The sequence below is a fragment of the Anser brachyrhynchus genome (genome assembly GCF_964034855.1).
Source record: "Anser brachyrhynchus genome assembly, chromosome: Z".
In the NCBI taxonomy this organism is placed as follows: Eukaryota; Metazoa; Chordata; class Aves; order Anseriformes; family Anatidae; genus Anser; species Anser brachyrhynchus.
The window spans coordinates 22,775,300-22,797,406 of record NC_137697.1 but is presented as its reverse complement, the minus strand read 5'-3'; the positions used below and the strand labels follow the sequence as shown (position 1 = coordinate 22,797,406).

Sequence of the window (22,107 nt, the reverse complement as noted above, 5' to 3'; positions counted from 1 at the left end):
CCTGTTGCCCGCGTCCAACATGCTGTTCTTTGTCCCGCTGCCCCCGTTGCAGTTACTAGCCCACTCGCTGCAGTTACTAGCCCACTTGTGCCAGCCCTGCCACGCCTGGGGCCTGCAGCCTGGCTCCCAGCCCAGACACGTGGCTGCGCCGTGCGGGGCTGTGGCCGCTCGCTCGTCGTGGGCAAAACTCAATCGTTTCATCCGTCCGCCGTCAACAAAGCCTCTGGCGACTGAGAAACGTCTGTCCACGTCAGATCATACGCTCTAAATATACTTCTAATCATCTGTAATGCTTTTCCAGGGCCCTTCTGTAACCGCGGCGTTTGCTGCTGTCACGCCGCCGAGCCTGCTGCGCTAAAAGGCACACGCACCCCAGCGGGGCCGGCGGAGGGAGGACCAACTCCTTTAACGGAGCTCGCGGAGCACGATCAGCAGCCGGGGGTGCAGAAGGGGAGAGAGAGGAACAACCCAGAGGCGTTGGCAGCACAGCCGGAGCACTGTCGGCGCTAGCAGCAATTGCTTGAGCTTGCATAGACAAAAGAGCGTAAGGCGACACCTTTTTCCTATCACCATTTGACTTGAATTGATCATTTTGGTTCGTCTGCTCTGTTCTGTGAACTGCCCAGATCTTCCAGTAGTCCAATTAGGCAGGGAATTGGTCCCCCAATAACAATCACAAAAAACCTTAGGAGATCAACACTAAAACTGCCAACTTCTGGCCACCTTTGGTCTGCAGTACCAAATGCAATCGTAGCAGACCAGGCTTTTCCATAAAATTCCACTGTCTTTTTCCTAGATAACTACAGGTACCACCACTTTTTTGAAACTTATGCTAGCAGAGCACCTCTCACGACACCTTGTCCCCTGTCCAATTTGCAGGATTTATGTGGGTTTAACAGTTTTTAACACACTACCACCATGCAGCATTTGTATGGATTTACAGTTTTTACAGATCACCACCTCACCTCCTTACAGCTCGCTCCAGCACCCCTGGTGAGAGACAGAAAATGGATAATTTCACCCAGTTTGTGGCCCAGTCTGTCCTAGGAAGCTCTGAAGCCAAGCAGTCAGGGTCTAACCTGGGTTACCAAATTCTGGCACAGAAGTGACTTGGGACGTTTCACGAGAATGAGGAAACAGGGCCCAAGGACAGGTTTGCACAGTTGTTACTAAAGTTTAGCTGTGATTGTGGGACCCCTGCTCCATTAGGGAGATGGGCGGGAGAGCCCCCCCAGCCCCAGTTAAAACCTGTGGTGCCTTACATCTGATCCCCATCCTGACACCCCACAGCCCCTGCAGTCCCATTGTTGCCCCAGACCCTTTTACCTTGTATGAGATATGCCTGAAAAGTGTCATTTCAGCCTGATCTAATGGGACATTCTGAGAGAGAAGGGGAAGAGAGTTCCCAAACAAAAAATAATAAAAATTATCTGTGTGCTCTTTGTGGATGCTCAAATATAACATGACAAGGTTTGTTGAGAGAGAAATAAAGATACAGACTAGTTCAGGGGTTTTTGTTTGTTTGCGTGTTTTGCTCTATTTATTTTTTTTAAACATTACACATTTCTGTGATACCAGTGGATTCTTGGGTGTGACATCTGAAGCTTGGATGATAGAGACATCAAAGATTGGCTTCACTATTTGTTCCAGTCTCCTGTCTTCAGTGAACTTTTGCCTTAAGATATGTAGATGCAGTGCTCCATATTTATTTCTGGTGCATTCTACTGATTGAGTGGGATGAACCAGGCCATCATATGTTTTGAGGGGTAGTTTCCAGGCTTCTAACCGCTACTTAGTTTGATTCTGAATTTCTCTCTACACAAGAAGATGCTTGCTGGAGGGAAATGGTACTAGAAAACAAGGAGGCAAAGGATATGGAAAGAAGCAATTGTCTCATTTTTTCTATAATATTCTTTACAGAATCACAGAATCGTTTAGGTTGGAAGAGACCTCAAAGATCACCTAGTCCAACCTCTGACCTAACACTAACAAGTCCTCAACTAAACCATATTTATTTTCAATTGTACTTGCTTTTTTCACTCAAAGTATTTTCCCCTCTCAACAGAATTCAAAGGATAAGAGATGGGTAAAAATAACTTCAAAGTAATGGTCAAGAAAAGAAGGTATCCAGCTAATTAGTTACCTGCTTTAATTTCTATGTATGCTGAGTAGTTGCCAGTGGTAAAGGATCCTGCATAGAACCTCAGGAGGAACCTGCCCCATAGGAAAATCATATAAAGCTTTTACATGTTCCACTAACTATAGCAGTTCCCATTCATTCCTAGTCTGATTTGTATGCCTTTTTCTCTCTTTTCCACAGCAGAAAGACAGGGAATTAATTCTGGTCATGTTCATGGAAAGGAAACCTACGTCAGTCTTTCTTAGTTCCAGATCCATGGCCTGTTTCTCTTCCTGCTTCTTCCTGTTCTGCCTCTCAACCTCCCTTTCTAGTCTCGTCCCTTGTTTCCCATGTCTAATCTTATTTTTGTCTAGGGCCCTTGGTTTCCTGATCAAATTAGGCAGATGCAATCCGTGTGTCATAAATTCTGGACAGTAACTTTTGAAGCTCTAAACAATTTCAACCAAATTTGACAGTGAGCCAGAAGTCTCAATGATGATGAAGTTTCTAAAACCTTCCTGGTAAGGCAGCAGTTGGAGAAGTGAGACCCAAATGAGCACTTCCTTGGTTTGTTGGACATCACCTTTCATCTGCTCCAGCTGTGTAAGCATCATTATGGAAAGCTCTGCTGCACATACGTTGTGACCCACGAGCATAGTTTTTAATGGTCTGAATCTGGTTAGCCGTGATTTCTTTGCTTGAGACTTTTCTGTGCTAGAGCGAAACGAGTGGCAATTCCCACTGCTCACAAAAATCTTGTATAAAACTTTGTGCCCTTCCTTTCCTTGTAACTGGTGGCGAGTCTTTACTCTCCTGCCTTAGTGACTCCAATTTGTAGGCATTTCAGTGGGAAAAGCTTTGAAGAGGTGCAGTGCTTTAGCAATCTCTCCCAAACAGCCCTGGGATAACCGTGGCAATTGCTTAAACAGCAGATGCTTAAACAGCATCAAACATCCCATTTCTTTGTTTGCTTGTTTATTTTAAAAGACAGTATTTTTCTGTCCATTGGTTTTGTTCTCTTGCATGCTGTGCTGCATACTTCTCTGCTGTTCAGCTGTTTCCTGCTTCTTATTCCAGTGTGCATGCTTTCCTGACTGACTGTCCTCATTATCCAGAAGTGTGGATATTGTAGGTACACGGCCTGTCATACTTGTTGCCTATTCCAGTTTGCTTTGCTGTTTTGCTGTGGGTACTGGTTTTGGCTCCTCCTGCAAGGCTGGTGGCTCATCATAACTGAAGGAAAGTTGGCTGGGGATACTTCATAGCACTAGCTGACTGAAACTTAAATACTGATTTAATTGAGAGCTTTGGGGAGGTGAGACAAAGAGTTACACAGCAAATTACCTGGGAATCGCTATTGTTCCCTGTCCTTGATGCCTCAGTTCTTAAGGTTGCGATGTGCAACGCACGTGCGTGCGGCTCAAACCCAGTGCTGTGCTGCAGCAGAGGAGGCAGAAAGTGAAACTAGTTTTCTGCTTGGCAAGCAGGTTACTTACAAACACAGTGACTAAAATCAGATTGTAAAAGCTAAGGAATTACAGGTGTTCACGTTCATATTTAAAACATTTTAACACATTGAAACATTTTAAACATTCCACTTGGCCGTTAGCATATGTATAATCAATATAAACAGGAATATGTAAATATGCGGATATATTTAAATTGATAATTTTGACCTGGGCTCCGTGGTGATATATTTTGAGGGTGAGGGTAAGATGTACTAGGCCTTCAGGGGAGTTTGTTTCGAGCTGCGTGCCCCCCTTTTTGCCAAGTTGTTCCCTCTTCACCCGCCCGGCACGCAGGCCGCGCGGAGCGGGCAGACGGCAGGCAGGTACCGCGTCCCTAGCTCCCGGGGCTGCTTTCTCTCCCCAAAACCTCCCCCGCGGGCGGCAGCCCCGGCCCCTCTCCCCCACCCCCTCGCCCCCCTCGGGGCCTGCCCTTCCCCCGTAGCGCGGGGGGAGGCGCTGAAGGGTCGCGGCGCTTTGTCGCCGGCAGGCTGCTGGCGGCGTGGGACGCACCGGGGGACGGCTGACGGCGGCCCGGGCGGGCGGAGGCGTGCCTGGCGCTAGGACCCGGCAGCAGGAGGAGGAGGAGGAGGAGGAGGCGGCGCGGCGGCTCTCGGGGCCGGGTTACCAGCCCGCCGTGACTCAGTGCGCTCGGCTTTGCGGAGGAGCCAGCAGGTCGGTGCCGTCTGTCTGTCCGTCCGTCCGTCCTTCCCTCCCTCCCTTTCACCCGGGGGCGGTTGGTCGGGTGGGGGGGGGGGGTGGGGGGGGGGTGGGCTGGGCATCGCGCTGCTCCCTCCCTCCTTTATTCCCTCCCTCTGTCCGTCCGTCCGCCCGCCCGCCTGTCTGTCCGTCCTTCCTTCCTTTCTCTTCTCCCCTCCTTCCCTCCCTCCCGCCTACCCCGCGGCCTGGGCCCTGCCGCGCCGCTGAGGGCGGCCGCCCGTTGTGGTGTGTTCGCAGCGAGCCAAGATGGAGTACGAGTGGAAGCCCGACGAGCAGGGGCTGCAGCAGATCCTGCAGCTGCTGAAGGAGTCCCAGTCGCCGGACACCACCACGCAGAGAGCCGTGCAACAAGTATCCTTGGGCGAGGCCGCGCGGCGGCGGGGACGGGGGAGAAGGGCGGGGGAGCGCGGCCTGCGGGCCCCGGGGGCCGCCCGGCCCCGGCCCCGGCCCCGGCCCCGGCTGCAGGCCCGGGCACCTGTTGCGAGCCCGCCGCCAAGGGCCGCGGCTCCCCTTTCAGGCCCCTGGCTGGCTGCGGCGCGGCCGCTCCGGTGTCGGCCGCGTTACCGGGTTACCCCGCGCTGGGCCGCCGCCAGCGCACGGCCGCGGCGGGGCGGGAGCGGGGCCCTGGCGGTGCCGGGGCCCGGACGGAGGCCCCCGGGGCCCCCCGAGGCCCCCTCGTCCGGCCGCGGGGCCCGGCGGGGGCCTCCCGAGCGAGGTAGCGCGGCGCCGGGACGCGAGGCGGGAGCCGGCGGTGTCGGGGGGGGGGGGGTGTGCCCCCGGCGTGCTCCCGCAGCCCGAGCCCGGCGCCTGCGATCACCGTTAGGCTCTGAGGGCGGCGGGGAGGGGGGGACGTGCGCCACAGGGCTCCTCGGGGTGGCTCTGCCGGGCGGGTTTTTGTCAGTGGCGTGCGCTCGTCTTCCTCCCCCCATCCCCTCCCCCCCCCCTCCAGTCTCGAAACGGTGAAATGGCGGAATAAAAATTAAAGGAAATTTTAGGTTAGGAGCGGTAGAAACATAGCTCCTGAAAAATAAAGCCCTCATCGGTTGTGCGCTGGCCTTTGAGCTAGCCACATAAGTGCTTTGAAATACGTAGAAGGCTTTCTGAAATTCTCTGAACGGTACGAGTTTATTATCTCTCTCCCTTTTAGTTTATTATCTCACTCCCTTTTTATTTAAGGCGTGTGCTTGAAGGTCTTAACAGATGGCATCAGAATTCATTCGCATAGGTAAGAACAAATGTATATAAGGTTATTAAAAGAGTTTAGTTTAAAGACAAATTTACTCAACTTCTACACTTTGCTAACATAGCCAAGCATAGAACAGCTTCTGCTATTATCTGAAAAGCAAAGTGAGTTTTCATATTGATCATCTTGCTCTCAGAGCTGTGTCTTAGATTTGTAAGATGCTGTTTCTTTTTTGGAAAATACTATACGGAGTGGTAGCTAAAGTGTTCTGATAATGCCTCAAACTTGGGCAGGCTTTCCTTAGTACTTCAAATGCAAAATTGTTGAAAGCTACTGGTGTTACAATGTAAAAGGCATTTCACAGCTCAGCTTCAAATAACCTGCTTTGTTTGTTGAAAAATAGCAGAGTAGGTGTTGGATGGGCAACATAGTAGATGTTGTCTGTTGTAAAGATGAGCAGAATCTTTTTTAAACAAAAGTGCACTAAATTGATGTATGAAATTTTTAAATGTTAGTGGTAATTCCCTGCTGTGTTAATACACCTTACTTTCAAAGAGGTTCTTGTATGCAGGCCTGTAAAAAGCAGAGCAGTGGCACACTTTATTATTGTATTACATGATAGTTTGGAAAAATGTTTTAATACAGCTTGACAGGTCATGACCTTTAATTTTAAATAAATAAATATTCTTTCAGTCCGTTTGTGATAGCTGTTGTATTGTAGGGTGCTACCTATTAACATGCCCAAGCAGGATGGTGATTAATGGTTTCAAATTTGAAGTACTTTCAGTCGATAATTTAATGTAAGATTATCAGTGTACTCTCTTGTGCTTTTTCATTATGACACAGTTCTGATATTTAAGTGCTCAGAACTCAAATATAATAAAGTGGGGGAGCACGGGTCAGCCAAAAACCTTAATTTAAGTTATGAATCAGTAAGGCTTTCAAACATTTGTCAGATGAAGAAATTAACTTTCTTTTTTCTTTCAAGAAAAATTTAATGTAGGTGAAGAAGTTGTTGAGGATAATATGGCCTGTTAGCTATTCTTTGATTCCTAGACTGGTGAGGTGTATTCTAATTTAATACTGCTATTTGAGTTCTTTCTGCTTGCTTCTGCTGCTGCTTCATGTTTGAGCCATTTTGATGTGCAGATGTTAGTAATGTTCAACTGACTGCTTTGGTGGTCATCTTTCTGAATTGTGGAGAAAGTAAAAAATTTACAGGACACAGTACCCTACTTTTTGGCTCCTGAAAGAGCTGTTTGGCATGGCACCTAATCTTTGGATGTGTGTTTTATCATTTCTAGGCACCACGTGGAACAGTCAGTATTACTTTCACTTGGCATGGCCATCCTTCTGTTTACACTCATCTCTTGTGTTTCACAAGGAAATAACTTGTAGCTGTGATAAGTGTGCTTTACTCTGTTACTGAGTGGTGAGAGGACAGACTTCCCTAGCAAAGTTAATACTCTGTGCAAACAACCTAAATATCTAAAGAAGAAGTTTCTTAAGTTTGAGTTTGAGACTAGATAAACTAGTTGTTGGTCATTAGAAGGAAATGGATCCTTTAGAACTGTGAGGGACCTAATGGGCCATGGAGACCTAACAGATGAATTTGGTTAAGGTTTTACCTAATTTGAATGCTTAGAGGTTCAGCTAAATTGCAAATGAAGTCAATGCAATGCATGTGAATCAAGCACTGTTCTTCAGAAACTAATTTTTTGCTGAACGTCTTGATTGTGTAAACCTACTAGGTATCATCAGTATGTCAGTAACTTGAAGATGATGCTGCATATTTATGATAATACTTACAATACTATTGTTGAGCAGCATATCAAGTAATACCAGGGTGCAAGAACAGGGTATAGGGAGAATGCCAGATCGCTTTTCCAGACAAACAGCACAGAATACTTGGAAGTTTGAGGCAGAAGAAATGGTAAATTTTAGAAAAACAGCTACATACCTTCACAGCTCTTCAGAAACATAATAATTCTTATTGTAGTTTCCCCAAGGACATAGTGAAGAGGTTGGTATTGCTAGTAAGACACTCGTTCAGACAGCTGACACTCTAGAAAACAGGTATGTATATGGAAGAACAGTTCTCTGTTACTTGTTTGAGATGGTGGATAAGAATAAACTAGTTACAAATATCTAGGCATTTACAATTAAATTCTCACTGCTGAGAGCTCCGGCTGCAGCTAGTTAGAGTCATTTAAAAAAAAAAAGTTTGTCTAATATTAAGAAAGTGAATAGCATTAAAATAAAACAGCTATTTATGATTTTAATAGGCTAAAGTGCTTTATTTATGGTGGAGAAAAACAAGAAATGTGTTGTGGGATTGTGTCTCAGTGGATTCCATAGTTTGGCGGGCTTCTGATTGTAAATACTGAAATTCAAAACTATACAGAAACAGATTTTTAATGGTTTTAAAAATATTTCTTTAAGAATCTTTTAACTTCTGTTTATGTCCCTGGATTTTATTTTATTTTTTCAGATTTCACCACAACTAAAAGGTATTGCTTCAGTATGAAGACTGCAGACTGTCTTCAGATTGTTCTTACTTGGAATATTTTAAGCTTTTATATACAACTGTTTCAAATGACACAGTAGGACACAACAGATTTAATAATAATTGTATCTGGAAAGCTATAAAAGCTGCATGTGGAAGATTTTACTTTTCCTTAACAGTTTCTCTCTTCAGAAACTAGAACAACTCAATCAGTATCCAGATTTCAACAACTACCTGATTTTCGTTCTTACAAAGTTGAAGTCTGAAGGTGAGTTCTTGAGATACGGACTGTTTTATTCTGTTTCTATTTTTCACTTGTTTGGTTTTTGTTTTCTTTACCTTGAAAGAAATAAGAAGCTGATTCCTGCAGTCGGTTTGCTGGTTTGTGGATCTCAGCAGTCTTTTGAGAACTTGTCCCCTCAGGAAATTTTGTGGTAAAATGTCTGGTAACTTACTGCTGCTTGTAGTTTCAAAGTTTTAGAATAGGTTCCACTCCGAATGTCCTATGAAATCTTATCAGAAGTGCTGGAGCATCATACTTCTCTGAGACTGTAGTAAAAATGGAATGAATTTGCTTCATGGTGATGAATTGTGACTGTAGACAACATAAAAACATCCTGCTAGATCCAGTTAAAATCATCTAGTAATCAGCCTGCTAAACATTTTAAAGATCAGATACTAGAGTTGTCTGAAGAGGCTGCCTGTCAGAACCTTTATCCTGAAGTCTTTCTTGCAAAATGGCGTTCTAGTTAACGCCTCCTTCCCTCCCCAGACCCCCATCTCCCTGTCATTCTAGTAAAATGGAGTTAGAAATCCACTCAGTATTTACTGAGGGCTTATTCTTATGGACCTTAGTACATGCTCTGTATGGCATACTACATAGCTTCTACCTGCTGGTAAACTCATGTGAAAGATTTTCTTTCCAGTGTACTACAGCTACTGATCTGTGAGGTCTTCACTAGTGAGAGAGATTTATTTCAGGACCTGTTTTAGCACATGTGGCTTTTTTATGTTTGTCATTAATGACAAATCACAGTGCTTTTGGATTGTGTGCATAGGAAGTATTCCGATAATCTTTAAGGCCTTGGGGAAATCTCTGAAATTTGAGAGAGTGCTTTCAAGACCTGAATCAGCCAAGATAATAAATTATTGAGCAAGTTGGTAGTGTAGTTGTAAAGTACCCAACACTTACATGTTAATGAATGTGGTACCATACTTTAATTGCTTGTGTGCTTTAAACCAGTAACAGAAAAATAAAAACACAAAGCAAGTCTGGTACTGGGATCTGGAATTTGTACAAAGGATATGGTGAGGGGGTTGCTTCACATCTTTTTTCTCAGTATGTTTTCTAACAGTGGTTAACCTGCTAATTTCCCCTTCTTTGTTCTGCTCACCGTTTGTGCTTGAGGTTCTAGGTACTGATGTACGTTTAATGATGTCAGGATCTCTCTTTCTAATGGATCTGCTTAGGTTATCCAATAATCTTTTTACCCCTTCTTAATGTTTATACACATTAATTTGTTTGGAATGGAATGAAAGGTAGGAGATGCTAATCATTACAAAACGTTTGTTTTAAAGCTCTTACATTGCAGGGAGGAAACATTTAGGATCTGGTGGGTTGAGGTAGGCAACCAAACTGAGAAGTAGCAAGTTAACTTCTAAGAAGAGCTGTCTAGGATCATCCTGCACTGATGGCTCTCAGGTACATCATGTAGTCTTCCGTGAGACTACTGAGAAATATCTGTCGCTTCAGAGAAGATCTTGTCCTGCATCAGTCACGTTTTCAGTCATAATCTTTTGTCCAAGGCAGCTGGTCTTCTTCAGCTTTCTATTTCAAGGTCAGGAAACTTTCAGATTATCGAAGGTGGGGCATGGTCCTTGGCAGCCTGCTTTAGGTGTCCCTGCTTGAACAAGGGGGTGGGACCAGATGATCTTCAGAGGTGCCTTCCAACCTCTGCCATTCTGTGATTCTGTGTCATAATAGAGTCCAGTGGTGGTATTTTTCACAGTTTGCCAAGTTCCAAATATCTTGTTACCTTGCTTAGATAAGACTAATGAGGGATAACAGAGGGCTGTTGGCTGGTTTTGCTTTGAATCCAAGGGCCAGCAGCTCTCCATCCCTTATTAGTCCTGCCAAGTAAGGTAAAGAGACTTTTAGAACTGCTGTTACTCTTGCATGCTCTTGGAACAGTAGGGGAAATGTGATGGACCCTGTCTTCATTACAACTGGGAAAGTATTCTTTCACTGTCTATCCTGAGGAGGTTTCTCTTGGCAATCTGTCCTACTAGTCTGTTGGCTAGAGAAGGGAAATAGTGTGCTTCATGACACAGCTGAGAGATCAGTGCTGTTGGAAGTCATGCTTTTCTTATGGCCATAACTTCCCAGCAAAAGGGGCCACAGAAGTAAGCTTTTAACATGACTGACAGTTTAGTCAGTGGAAATTAAAGTGGTCTGGTAGCTAGTGCATGGGGCAAAAAATAACTTGGTTTGATAGCAGGTGTGACTAACCTTTGATGGAATTTTTGCCACTGTTGAAACTGCTGTTTAGAAAACTGTGCTTAAAGATGCATTTTAATCCACCATTACAGAATTTCTACATTCAGGAGCTGTCATATAAGTGTATTTTAAGCACCTTTATTTTATTGCAACAAAGGTTGTACCAAGTTGTTGCCTTTTTTTAGTACCAGAAATATTACTTTCCAGTTGAAGGAAGTGTAACTTTATTTTCCCTTCCAGCCTTAGCTTTGTCCGAACAAAGTTCCTGTATCTGAATGCTTAAAACATGCAGGTTTTAGGTCTCTTGTGGTACTACTGCACATAATGTGGGTTTTGCTTTGGTTTTGGTGTTAAACTTCTGTGAGCCTTTTTTAGCTGATAAAGGCTTGGATCTTCCTGAATACAGGTGTTGCCCTGCTGCAATTTATCAGTGGAAATATAAGGCCAGTCTTATAGCTAACGAATGCCCGAGCTTTTTTTTTCTTCTACTTGTTTGTCCAGACTTGCAGTGCTATCTTCAGAAATGCTAATCCTGACATTATAAATATCATAGAATGTAAAAAAATAAATATCCAGGAAATAGCATGCTGTCCTGAAAGTCAGACAGTAGGCAAGCTGATGGAATAAAATATGATCCCAAATCATTGAAGGCTGAGGTATAGCTCTCTAGAAGATAACTCCCAAGAAGTATGGTGCTCAGAGATCATCCTCAGTTGGGCAAGATGAAGTCTATGTTAATTGAAAAATGTTTGAAAGAAGCTTGTCTTTGTTTGTAAATGAAAGCATCATTCAGATTTTCTGTTATTGTAGCTGTTTCTTCCTGGTTTGACAGGTATAAAGCCTAGCAGATAATGTAGTGGTGCTGTGCTCCCCTGGCATCTTTCTTCTTCTCTTTTTTTTTTTAAGATGTCCCCTGAACTGAGCTCAGAACCCTGTAAGCCTGTCTTCTGTAAATAAGTAACTTGCTGGAATGTGTGCGTATTACTACTGCTGCTTCTCAGATCCTTTTCTCTTCCCCCCCCCTTTTTTTTTTGTGGTTGACTGAAATAGTCCGGTGTGTCATGTCTGCTTCTGTTGTTCTTCGTTTCTTTCTGGAGCTTTCATTCTTTGTTCCAAGTCGTGTATCTAAATCCTCCTTTCCTTGTTTACATATTTCCTTCTGTAGTCACAACTCTGTTACCTTGAAGGAAAGGACAAGAAAACATCTGAAAACTGAGCCTTTTTACTATCTTGCTGCAGATAGTCCTGGTCTCTAGTTATGGTGCTTTGACGCACTTGCTCAAGACATCTGAAGCACGAGGCGGATCAGAGGAAGAATTTCTAGGTATCATAATATAGGTGGCTCAATCTGTAAGCAGAACTTCTGGGTTTTGTTTCAGACCTTACTAACGCAAATGATGAAATACCTCAAGTTTGTCTGTATCAAAACCTTAATTGGTTTATGCCTTCTGTAAGTGAATGTTTGATAGATACCTTACCCCCCTCTTCCTATTGAAAACACGCTGGCAAAAATAGCATCCTTCTTAATTTGTCTGTCTTGGCTTTTGTAGAAAAATCCTTTCAATTCCCTGTGATTTTTTATTATTATTATTTTTTAACCTATAATTACACCTTACTTTATCTTCTGCAGCCTTCTGAACTTTGCGAATGAGAGGATGATCAGGCTTACACTAAATTATCAGAAAGTGATGACCATTGTCATTCACCAATAATACTCAACTAATTTTCATGAATTCGACATGTCAGTTAGGGAGTATTGGATGTGATGACTGTCATAATTGTGGCATGATACTTGGTTGATGCAATGTTGTATCAGCATACTCTGAGATGACAGGGTGTGCTTGCATCAGCAAAGACTACTCTGTTGCTTCCTGGCAACAGTTCTCTGTTCAACTATGAAGAGAAACTACATTGCAACTTTATAATCTCTGTGGAGGATGCCCACTATGTTTACACTTGTATCCATGCCAGAATAGGGGTCTTCACAACTCAGGGACAGCAAAAAGAAAGTTGTCTTTATAATGTGTCAGAACTACTGTGGTATTCTACGGGGCCTGATGTGGCCTTCAAGATGGTGGATGTTTTATATAAGAATTGGAAGAACCGAAGTTGTGTCAAAGCTTACCACTTCTTAGGTAAGATTTGACATACCTAATACCTCTTTATATTGTGAAAAAAGAACATGACTACTAATAAAAGTTCTAGTTAAAAAAACAAATAAGTCCTTTCTCAGATCTGTCTTTTATCCTGCTTAGACAAGCAACAGAAGTCATTGTTAGTTTATGGATAGTGTCTCTAAAGCCTTGAGTTGGGTTCCTTCTACTTTGTCCTTTAGATTCACTGCTGTGCTTTTTGCTAGGATCTAGGCTAATGGCAACATACCTTGAGACAAACACATAATGATCCTGATATCATTCTGCTGGCCCATGTAGCCATAATTATTTATCCTGTTGCGTCACACTAGGGTATAATCTGTCTGCAGAGATAACACTAGTGAGACCAAAGATTGGAGTTCCCACTTTAGGATGGGCTGAAGAGTCAGTCACTAAAATGTGATCCAAGATCATAATCCAATGGACTTCGTATAGGTGCTACAGGATAAATAGTTGAAAATAGAACAGTGTCTCAACCACTCTATTTTCATGTGTCACTTCGTTATTCAGAGTACCTTACTTGCTCATGGAACATTACCATGGGAAGGTTTGTCAGTATTTTTCCTGTCCATCCTCCCCAGCCAAAGTTTGTTTCAATAGAAGCTGCCACACATGGTAGCTTATTTTCTATTAATAATGACACTAATGATTCATCTAGGTCTGCAGGTGGAATTTGGAATGGCTTTTCCTAAACTATTACTGGGATCCAGAGTGGTTCTGTAAGTTTAAAGTGAATATTTTCTGATAAGTGCTGGAATTCAAATATAGTCTGGCTAGTAGTTTTGACTTGGCACGTTGGTGTTGAAAGGTCTTTGAAGCTGAGTAAGAAAAGGCCTGTGTGAGATCATGTGTTGATTAACCAGCTTTCAGTTTCAGGAAGGTATTTTTGATGAGCAGGATTAAACCAGAAAAAGGTGTTTTTTAAATTAAAACAACACCTCCACCCCCAAAAAATCACCCACAAAACCCATCATCCATCATGATGTCACTTGTATATACTAAAATAGCTGTCAAGGAGTGAATCTGATATCTGATGGGATTAAAATTCAGAATTAAACTCAGATTAATGTATCCTTACTTAGAATTTAAAGTGCTATACAGAATGTATAGTGTCATAGTGAAACAACAGTGAAATATTTTGCTCTTAAATTCTGATATATTGAGAATTAAAATAAATAAATAAATCTCACCTCGGTATTAGAATCAATGCAAAAAGTAATTGAGGTGCATACGTTTCTTAAGGGAAACCAACTCATGAGATGATTAATTTTTTTAGATCAGAGCACTGAAAACTGCATGCTTTTTCACCTTTTCACTCCTTTCTGTGTCCCCACAGGGGTATTGTAATACAGACTTCAGTAAAATGTTTCTCCTAAGCAGTTTCATGGTATACATGCCATAGGTGAGAAATGACAGATCTATTTATTTTTTTAGAGTCTTGAAAGAAACTTTGAAGTTACCAGTGGATTGTGTTATGTGATTCAATGGTTCAGGAATGCTTTCTTGGAAATCCTTACTGTGAGCATCCAGAATCAGAGTATGGGATCTCTATTATTATCTCTTTCCTTATTCCTGAAACCCATACAAGGAAAATACTGAAAAAGAGCAGGTACAGTAACAAGTTTTTTGACTGTAAGTACCTGTTTTCTAACCCAGTACACTGATCTGCTTACGTTGGTGTAGGCTCTTCAAAGGTGCTGTTCATTGCAAGCAAAGTCATTTTGGGAGGAGAAATCTTAGAATTTCTGTTTTCTCTGAATAGTATTATGAAAAGAAAGGACAGAATTTCTCAGGCTTTCCCTTGATTATTAAGGCTATCAAACTTTTTTTCTTCTTCTGAAGTTCAGGTGGTCTTTAGTGTATGGTTAGTTTTGGCTCCAAAAAAAACGTGGCTTTATTTCTGGGGTAAGTGGGAAGTATTCAGCCATCTCTTTAAAGTCTTACCTTAGTATGTATCTCAAAAGCTGAATGTAGTCTGCTACAAGGGGCATTTATTTGTATACTTCTGTTAAGTCATACTTTCTCACTCAGTGACATTTGCTTTGTTGCTTCTCATGTCAAAGCATACTTAAAAAGCCAGTACCCACCATCCCCATGTGGTGTTTCCCTAGAGAAGAGGGAAGATATTGCTGGTGTGATTTCTAAGTGTACTTCTGTTGACCAAGTAGTTTGCTTCAGTGCAGTTCTCAGCTGCTTGAGACTAGCATGTCTTCTGCTGTGGTTTTCATCCTCTCTTTGTTAAAACATACATGTGTAGATTGCTAAAAAAAAAAAAAAAAAAAACCAACACCTAAGTGACTGAGATAAGAGTAGTGTTATTCACTTTGCAGATGGTGATACACTGACTATAAGCATGGCTTATATTTTGCCCTCTTACTCCTGTAATATTGGTAACTTTAACTGTTAGGGTGTAACTTCTATTTAAAAGGAAAACTGCTCAGTGTGCTCATTTTGCTCTCAAAGCTGTTAAGGCTTTTTTAGAAATAAGCTCATGCTGTGTGTTTTAACTACTGGTGTGGATTTAATATGTGCAAATGCAAAATGTTCTAAAAATCATCACAAGTGTCACTCTTGTTTGTGAAGATTTCTGATCCATTTTTGAAAAATAGGCTGTCTTGTAACAGCTAAAACCAAAAAAATAAAGATCCTGACAGAGCAGTGTCATGAGACAAGATAAATGTTGTCTTCAGAGTGACAGGTACAGAAATACCTTTATGAGCTTTACAGCAGGAAAAAAAAAATTATTTTTTTTTTCCCCTGGGACTTTAAGTAACCTTGAGTATAATACTTTAAGCTTGAAGTGGTATGGTACACTATCCAGTCAGAAATGAGATTGGAGATGTTTCAAAACATTCAGTGTATCTGAGTATGTTAACAACCTTGAAATGTAGTGGCTGGTCTGAAATTAATCAGTGCTCCGTTGATTCCTGTGAGTCATGGGGAAAAAAAAAAATTGACACAGTTGCCTAAGTATAGGAATGTCTGTAAGATACCAAAACAAGGCTGGAAGTGTTCTGCTGATGCTGAGTGTTGCATATTTATTGCTTAAGTGGCAACAGCCTTGCTTCTGAAGATACTGAAGAACTGCTGACCAAAAATTAATTTATTGGTTAGTCTACAATTTTTTTCATTCTAACCAATAATGGCCATGGGTCAAACAGTGCAAAAATGTGTACATCTCTGTAGGCTTGCAAAACCATGAAACTTTTAAAGAATTCTCTGGTTTTACTGCTCTTTTCAGCTTCTCTATTGTATCCCCACAAACTGGTTGTCTCAGCTCTTTAATGCCATTTTATGCATCACCTCCTGGTCCAGCAATTGAATTGGTGCTAGAATTCTACCAAAGAAGAGAAGAATCCTTAATACCGAATGGAAATTCAGTGTAAGGACAGTATGATTTGCTACAATATCCCAAACTCTGTAACAAATACAGGATATTGTTGCAGTTGGAGAACATCTAAAGACTATAATTCTCTGGCTGTTCTGTTTGTCTGTACCTTAGCACTAATTCAAGTGCATTGGAAAAAGAAACGATGAGCTTTGTGATGGAAGCGACCTAGCCAGTCTTTGGCAATGAATGAATTAGGAATTAGAGTAATTAATCTCTCTGAAGAAATTGCTTGGTGAGATGAATAGAAGTTTATTCACTCTCTGACTATATTGAAGGTGAACATGACATCTATTATATGAATAGCTGTTGGAACACAAGGATTAATTGGATGAATGAAATAAGGCCTTGTTATCAATTTTGGTAATTCAGAATACTGTTCAGACTATGAAGTGAGTATTGGGAAGTACAAAATAAAAGATACCCAGCAACACTGGTGTTGTATACTATGCCATGCCATGCGTTGGAAGTTTTGGCCACTTCTGCTGTCTACATTCTGTAGGTATATCTTAACAAAAAATTGTGTTTGCAGGCACATACAGGTCTCTGTTATAAAGACAAACTACTTCGTTTTTCTGAGACTTCCTTGCCAGGAAGGCTTCTTCCCCTGTAATGAGTAACTAATTCATTAAGGCAATCTTCCGTCATTTTTATTTCTTGAACCTGCACTTGGCATATTTTCTTCCTCTTCTGACTTTTCTGTATACTTGAACTCGTATTTTCAGTTTGCTATTTTAGGTTGCATTCTGGCAAATGGCAGTGTAGGGTTTTGGCACTAGTGCGATTGTTCTTCCTAAACAGATGTGCATAAACCTGCAATAAGAAATTAGGGAGCAGATACATGCTTTTAATTCAATACTCCTTTATATAGTTTCTTTTGTTATTATTACTTGAGAAATTTAACTTTTTTGTTTTACTCTTTGCCTTCACAAGAGTTCTTATTATGAGCAAAGTGACTGATCTGCTATTTAGAATGCCAATTAAAATGAGACTATCTGAGAAGCTTCAATATGTGGCTCTGCTGATTCTGTTCTTCCAAGTCATTTGAAATCCATCTTCAGCCTCCTTATTCTTCAGTTTCTACTTCAGACTTCCACAGTCACCTTTCCTTGTGGAGGGAGGAAAATGAGGGAAAGCTTGGAGTGTCTACCGTTTAGAATCATAGAATATCCCGAGTTGGAAGGGACCCACAAGGATCATCGAGTCATTTAGAGCAATTCAGTTGGAAGGGACCTACAAAGATCATCTAGCCCAACTGCCTGACCACTTTAGAGCTAACCGAAAGTTAAAGCGTGTTATTGAGGGCATTATCCAAATGCCTCTTGAACACTAACAGGCATGGAGCATCAGCCACCTCTCTAAGAAGCCTGTTCCAGAGTTTGATCACCCTCACAGTAAAAGAATTTTTCCTCATGTCCAGTCTGACCCTCCCCTGGGTTTGTACTGTTCCCACATGTCCTGTCATTGGTGACCAGGGAGCAGAGGCTAACACCTCCCTCTGCACTTCCCCTCCTCAGGAAGCTGCAGAGAATAGTGAGGTGACCTCTTAGCCTCGTTTTCTCCACAATAGACAACCCACATGTCACAAGATATGACTTCCAGCCATTACCATCTTCCAGCTTTTACAATTTTTGTTGCCCTCCTCTGGACACATTCAGGTACCTTAACATCCTTTCCTTATTCTTGAGCCTAGAACTGCACACAGCATTCAAGGTGAGACCACACCAATACTAAATATAGTGGGAGAATTTGCCTTTCTTGACTGGCTGGTTATGCTATGTTTAATGCACCTAGAATGGAGTTTGCCCGCTCGACTTCTATGGCACACTGCTGGCTCTTGACCATTGTGGAATGCTTAAAAATTCTCTGAGACTTAAAGCCTGCGAGTCAGAATTGCCCATGCAGTAGTAGATCCTCTGATTAAGAGAAGAACATCCTTCTGATCACTTGGAGTTAGGTGAATGCTTTTTCCTTGGAGATACTGAAGTAAAAATACATTCTGTTGAATCTATACCTGCTTGAATGGTCGCTGTGTGCTGTTTCAGATGAAGCAACCAATTTCACTGAGAAGGAATAGCATTGCTCAGTCAGGTGCTGCAGGGCTAAGCTGTCATAAGCTGCCTATACTGAGCTGAATGCAGACTGCAGCCATTATTGGTACTTATGACTCTTGTCATGACACTGTTGTACCTGAATAACTTGTGAAAGCAGAAGGCACAGCTGAGTCAAACCTGAATGGGGTTCTGAAGTGTAAGAATTGCCATTTAAAAGGAGGAGAAAGAATTTCAAAATGCTTCGCAAAAGCAGGAGTAATTCTTGGCCAGTTAATGAAGTCAGTTTTTATTAGCATCAGACATCTTGACTGTGGGATCAAGATGTACTTTTACGTGGCTTTTCAGATTGCTTGTGGGAAAGATATTCAGCTCCGAGGGTAGGAAAAATACAGTGTGTACTATTATTGCTGGTATTTTTTTCTGTGTTCCTCTCCAATTAGCATTAAAGGGATGCCTTTGTTACTTGCACACGAACAGTGTGAGAATTGATAACTGGCATTCCTTTTATAGGGCTAGATTTGGCTTCACGGGAGTGGTGAGTTAATCAATTGCACCTGCCTCAGCACTGCAAGATAACCCACTGGAACTGTTCTGACGTCGTCATAACATTTCACAGCAAGTCTGCTTTCTGACAATCTACAAAGAGGTGTTGGTGCTGCTTCTTAGGAGCCATCACAGCCTAGGTCAGACACCAATACCTACCCTCATGAGTAGGAGAAACCATTTTTCATCTGTAATTCTATGAAGAAAAATAAATACTCTTTAATATGTATCTGCGTGACGTCTTGTCCACTCAGGCAGAACACTACCCTGACATCATGGCACCCATGCCTACTTCTATGGATATTTTACTGGTCAGAGTAAGAGTCTATAAATCACTTTACACAGTCATATGTTTCATATGTTTTTTGCATGGTAGTCTTTTTCTGAGCTCTCTTGGACTTTCAGGTGAACTACAGAAGATGCACTGCTTTCACATATATACCCAGTATCATACACGTTCTGATTAGAGGAAATGTGTTTATTTAAGGGCACAATCTCGTTCTTTAAGGCTAGTACAGCAGTGCTTTTAAATACTGTTTTAAGTACTTACTCTGTGAGCCATTAAAACCTTAAACTAGTACTACAGCCTTGCAAGGGAATTGAAAACTTGCTCAAAACCACGTGATATTTGAATAGCTATATTGTGAAGTGAGGTAAGGTGAGTGGAGGATCTTCTGCTGATTAATTTGGCAGTGAAGATGACATCAAATGCTAGAGGTCTGCTTCACTTCCCTTTTTTCTTGTACTGTGTGTTCTTGTCCACTCTATACTTCAGGGCTGACTGAGATAGGAGGCAAGACTGCGATCTCTTTTGATGGCTGAAGCATATGGCTGACAGAACTTAGCACAAAATCTATGAAGACTGAAGACTGTCTTACTCAGCTCTTAGGCCATCTGCTTGTAATCTTGGTGTTACAGCAAAAACTCCTCAGACCTATATTATTGTTTTCTGACAGTGCAGTTGTTAAGTTGTCGAATGCCCTGAATTCCATAGATATCTTCGTGCAGTGAGGTATCAGAAATTTTTTTTCTCAAACTAAGATTCTGACTGTGGTGTGGTTGTTAAAATGCCTGAGTATCAGATTCTGTGTTGCTTCTGTAGCTTAAATAGTCAGGGTCTGTTTAGCAGTCTCTTTGGCCCGTCTTTGTGATCTGTTTGCCACCTCTCAGCATGGTGATAATTGGCTTTGTTTTTTGTCTTTAATCTTTCTGCTTTTCTTGCTTCTTGTTCTTTGCCATTTGACAGAGATGTGACTTCTGGTATGAATCCCTTGCAATCTTCGCAAGTCTGCGATAAATGTTTACTATGAAGAATAGTCTTTCTATCCTTATCTTGGCTAAAGGAATGGATTTGACATACTTGATACTGCTGCACTCCATAGGATGCTCCATAAGGCAGTACTTCAGCAGCATTTTTCTTCAAGGCAGCCTTGATATTTATTTAAACCAGCTGGCTAATCTGAGAAATTTCTTAGTACCTGTATCTTTGCTTGGTTAAATTGAAGCTGTTGTTTTGTCACTTTTGCAGTCGTGTCCAGGCATACTAAAGGGCAACTGTTTTTCCTTAATGGAGTGCTTAGTATTTTCTGGCTAATATTAGTTTATACTAATAGCGGCTAACATATCATGTCTAATCAGACCTTGGACGTAACTCTGACCTCCTGCACCCCTAAGAAGATACTGCTGGCAGATAAAAGAATGAGCAATTATTGTATTGTGTCTAACTGGTCACTAAGATGATGCATAAATTGTGGCTTGCAAGGACTTTAAATCACATGGGAATTAAAGAAGGACTCCTCTGGCTTCTATCCTGGCCAAACACATAGACACAATTTTAATTGCTTACGGAGCACTGGATTTCTTGAAGATGTGCTGTCAGTGGATTGCAGTTATGTAAAGCAGTCAGAGTTTGACACATAAAATTGGTTTAATAGTAGATGTAGAGATTTTACTTTTAATTCAGTAAGTATTTCAGTCAAAACTGAAGCTGATCATGCATTCAAATGGGAACTTGTTTCTGTAGGTCATTCTCTAACAGAATTTTGTTGATGATATCTTCAAATTGTTGAAAAAAATGATGGAATTATTTGGTTTGATTTGCCAAGTAGTAGTTATACTGTCTGTCACAAGTCATAACCAAGTTCTGTGGTTGTGAAAAGCTTCTCCACTCATCTAGTCTCCATTTAAAATAGCAAACACTCTTTGCCCCTCCTTTTTCATTCTCCCAGAAAATTTGTTGGCCCTTGAAATGCTGCTACACTATACAAATGAAACAATATGGGTTTTTTGTTTGTTTGCTTGTTGTTGGGTTTTTTTTTTGTGCTAGTTAAAAGTTTGATGGTACTTAAAACCTATGGTGTAGGTAAAGTTGCATAATTGTTTCAAATACTTATTTAGTGTGTGGCTTCCTGGTTTATAAAAATTTCTATACAAAAGCTATGTTTTTGAGTCAATACATTTGTAGTTACAAAGCATAAAAAATAATGCTTCTTCAGGAAAAATGAAATATGAACATAGAAACTAGATTAAAGAGTGCCTGATGGCTTTCTGGTTTTGGAGCTCAAATAAGATAAGTTGATTAAAATTAACTTTAATTTCTAATCAACCAAGCAAAAAACCCTGTCCTGAGAAGGGCTGCTTCTGTTTTAATTAGCCCTGATCATAACAAAAGTGTCTGACTGCCAGATGTTGAAGACATCAGGGTGTACTGAAAGTACTATGTTGTGATGCAGTAACTTTAATGTTAAAATATTTTCGAAAAGTGCATATCTTACTTTACTTATCTTTATTCTATTTGGATATTAATCATTTTGAAAACCTGCAATAGATCTGTGTGAAAACTGTAAATTCTTGTTGCAAATAAACTTTGAATATCCTTATTTCTTGCCCAGGTCAGGGCTATGAACAATAGCAAAAGAAATTCAAACATGTGACTAAAATACTAATTAAAATTACCTTTATGTGCTGTTTAGAGTTGCTGTAAATGTAAAGGTTCTTATAGTATAAACTTTCTATATAGAACATCCAGATCTTACTTTCAGCGTGTTTTAGAAGTAATACGAAGTTACTCATTCTCATGAAGAACCAAGCACAAGCCTACTCCAATATAACTGAAAGGTCTCAGCTGTTCTTTTTCCATTCTTCCTGTTGTCGCAGTAATTTAGAGGAATACACAGGAAAAAATAACTCAGCGAACTCAAACTTGAACTGAAACTCAAGGTGGTCTTAATTTGAATTTTTACTCTGTTTAGGTCTGTTCTGGTAGCTTTTTTTCTTACGGTTTGCACTGTGTAACACCTGTTAACAGTGTTTAAAGCCTTTTTTGTCTCCATCTTAGTTATTAATTTAATGGATCAGTAGAACAGCTGGTATCTGAAGGGAGTTCAATATTCTGTAGAAAAATAAAACGCTGTTTCTCAGGGAGTCAAGTTTTTTCTCT

At 41.4% G+C, this 22,107-nt stretch overlaps 1 protein-coding gene across 2 annotated transcripts in view; it reads left to right on the top strand.

Annotated features, from left to right (window-relative positions):
• TNPO1 (transportin 1) overlaps positions 1 to 22,107 on the top strand; it is an 83,614-nt gene that overhangs the window by 17,514 nt on the left and 43,993 nt on the right. The window contains exons 2-5 of one of the 2 annotated variants that reach the window (XM_080573181.1): positions 302 to 544; positions 4,115 to 4,299; positions 4,582 to 4,695; positions 8,226 to 8,301. In XM_080573181.1, the coding sequence (XP_080429307.1) occupies positions 4,591 to 4,695; positions 8,226 to 8,301 (181 nt within the window). In that variant the 5' untranslated portion in view covers positions 302 to 544; positions 4,115 to 4,299; positions 4,582 to 4,590. The remainder of the gene's footprint in view (positions 1 to 301; positions 545 to 4,114; positions 4,300 to 4,581; positions 4,696 to 8,225; positions 8,302 to 22,107) is intronic. The other variant, XM_080573182.1, reaches the window with a different exon arrangement.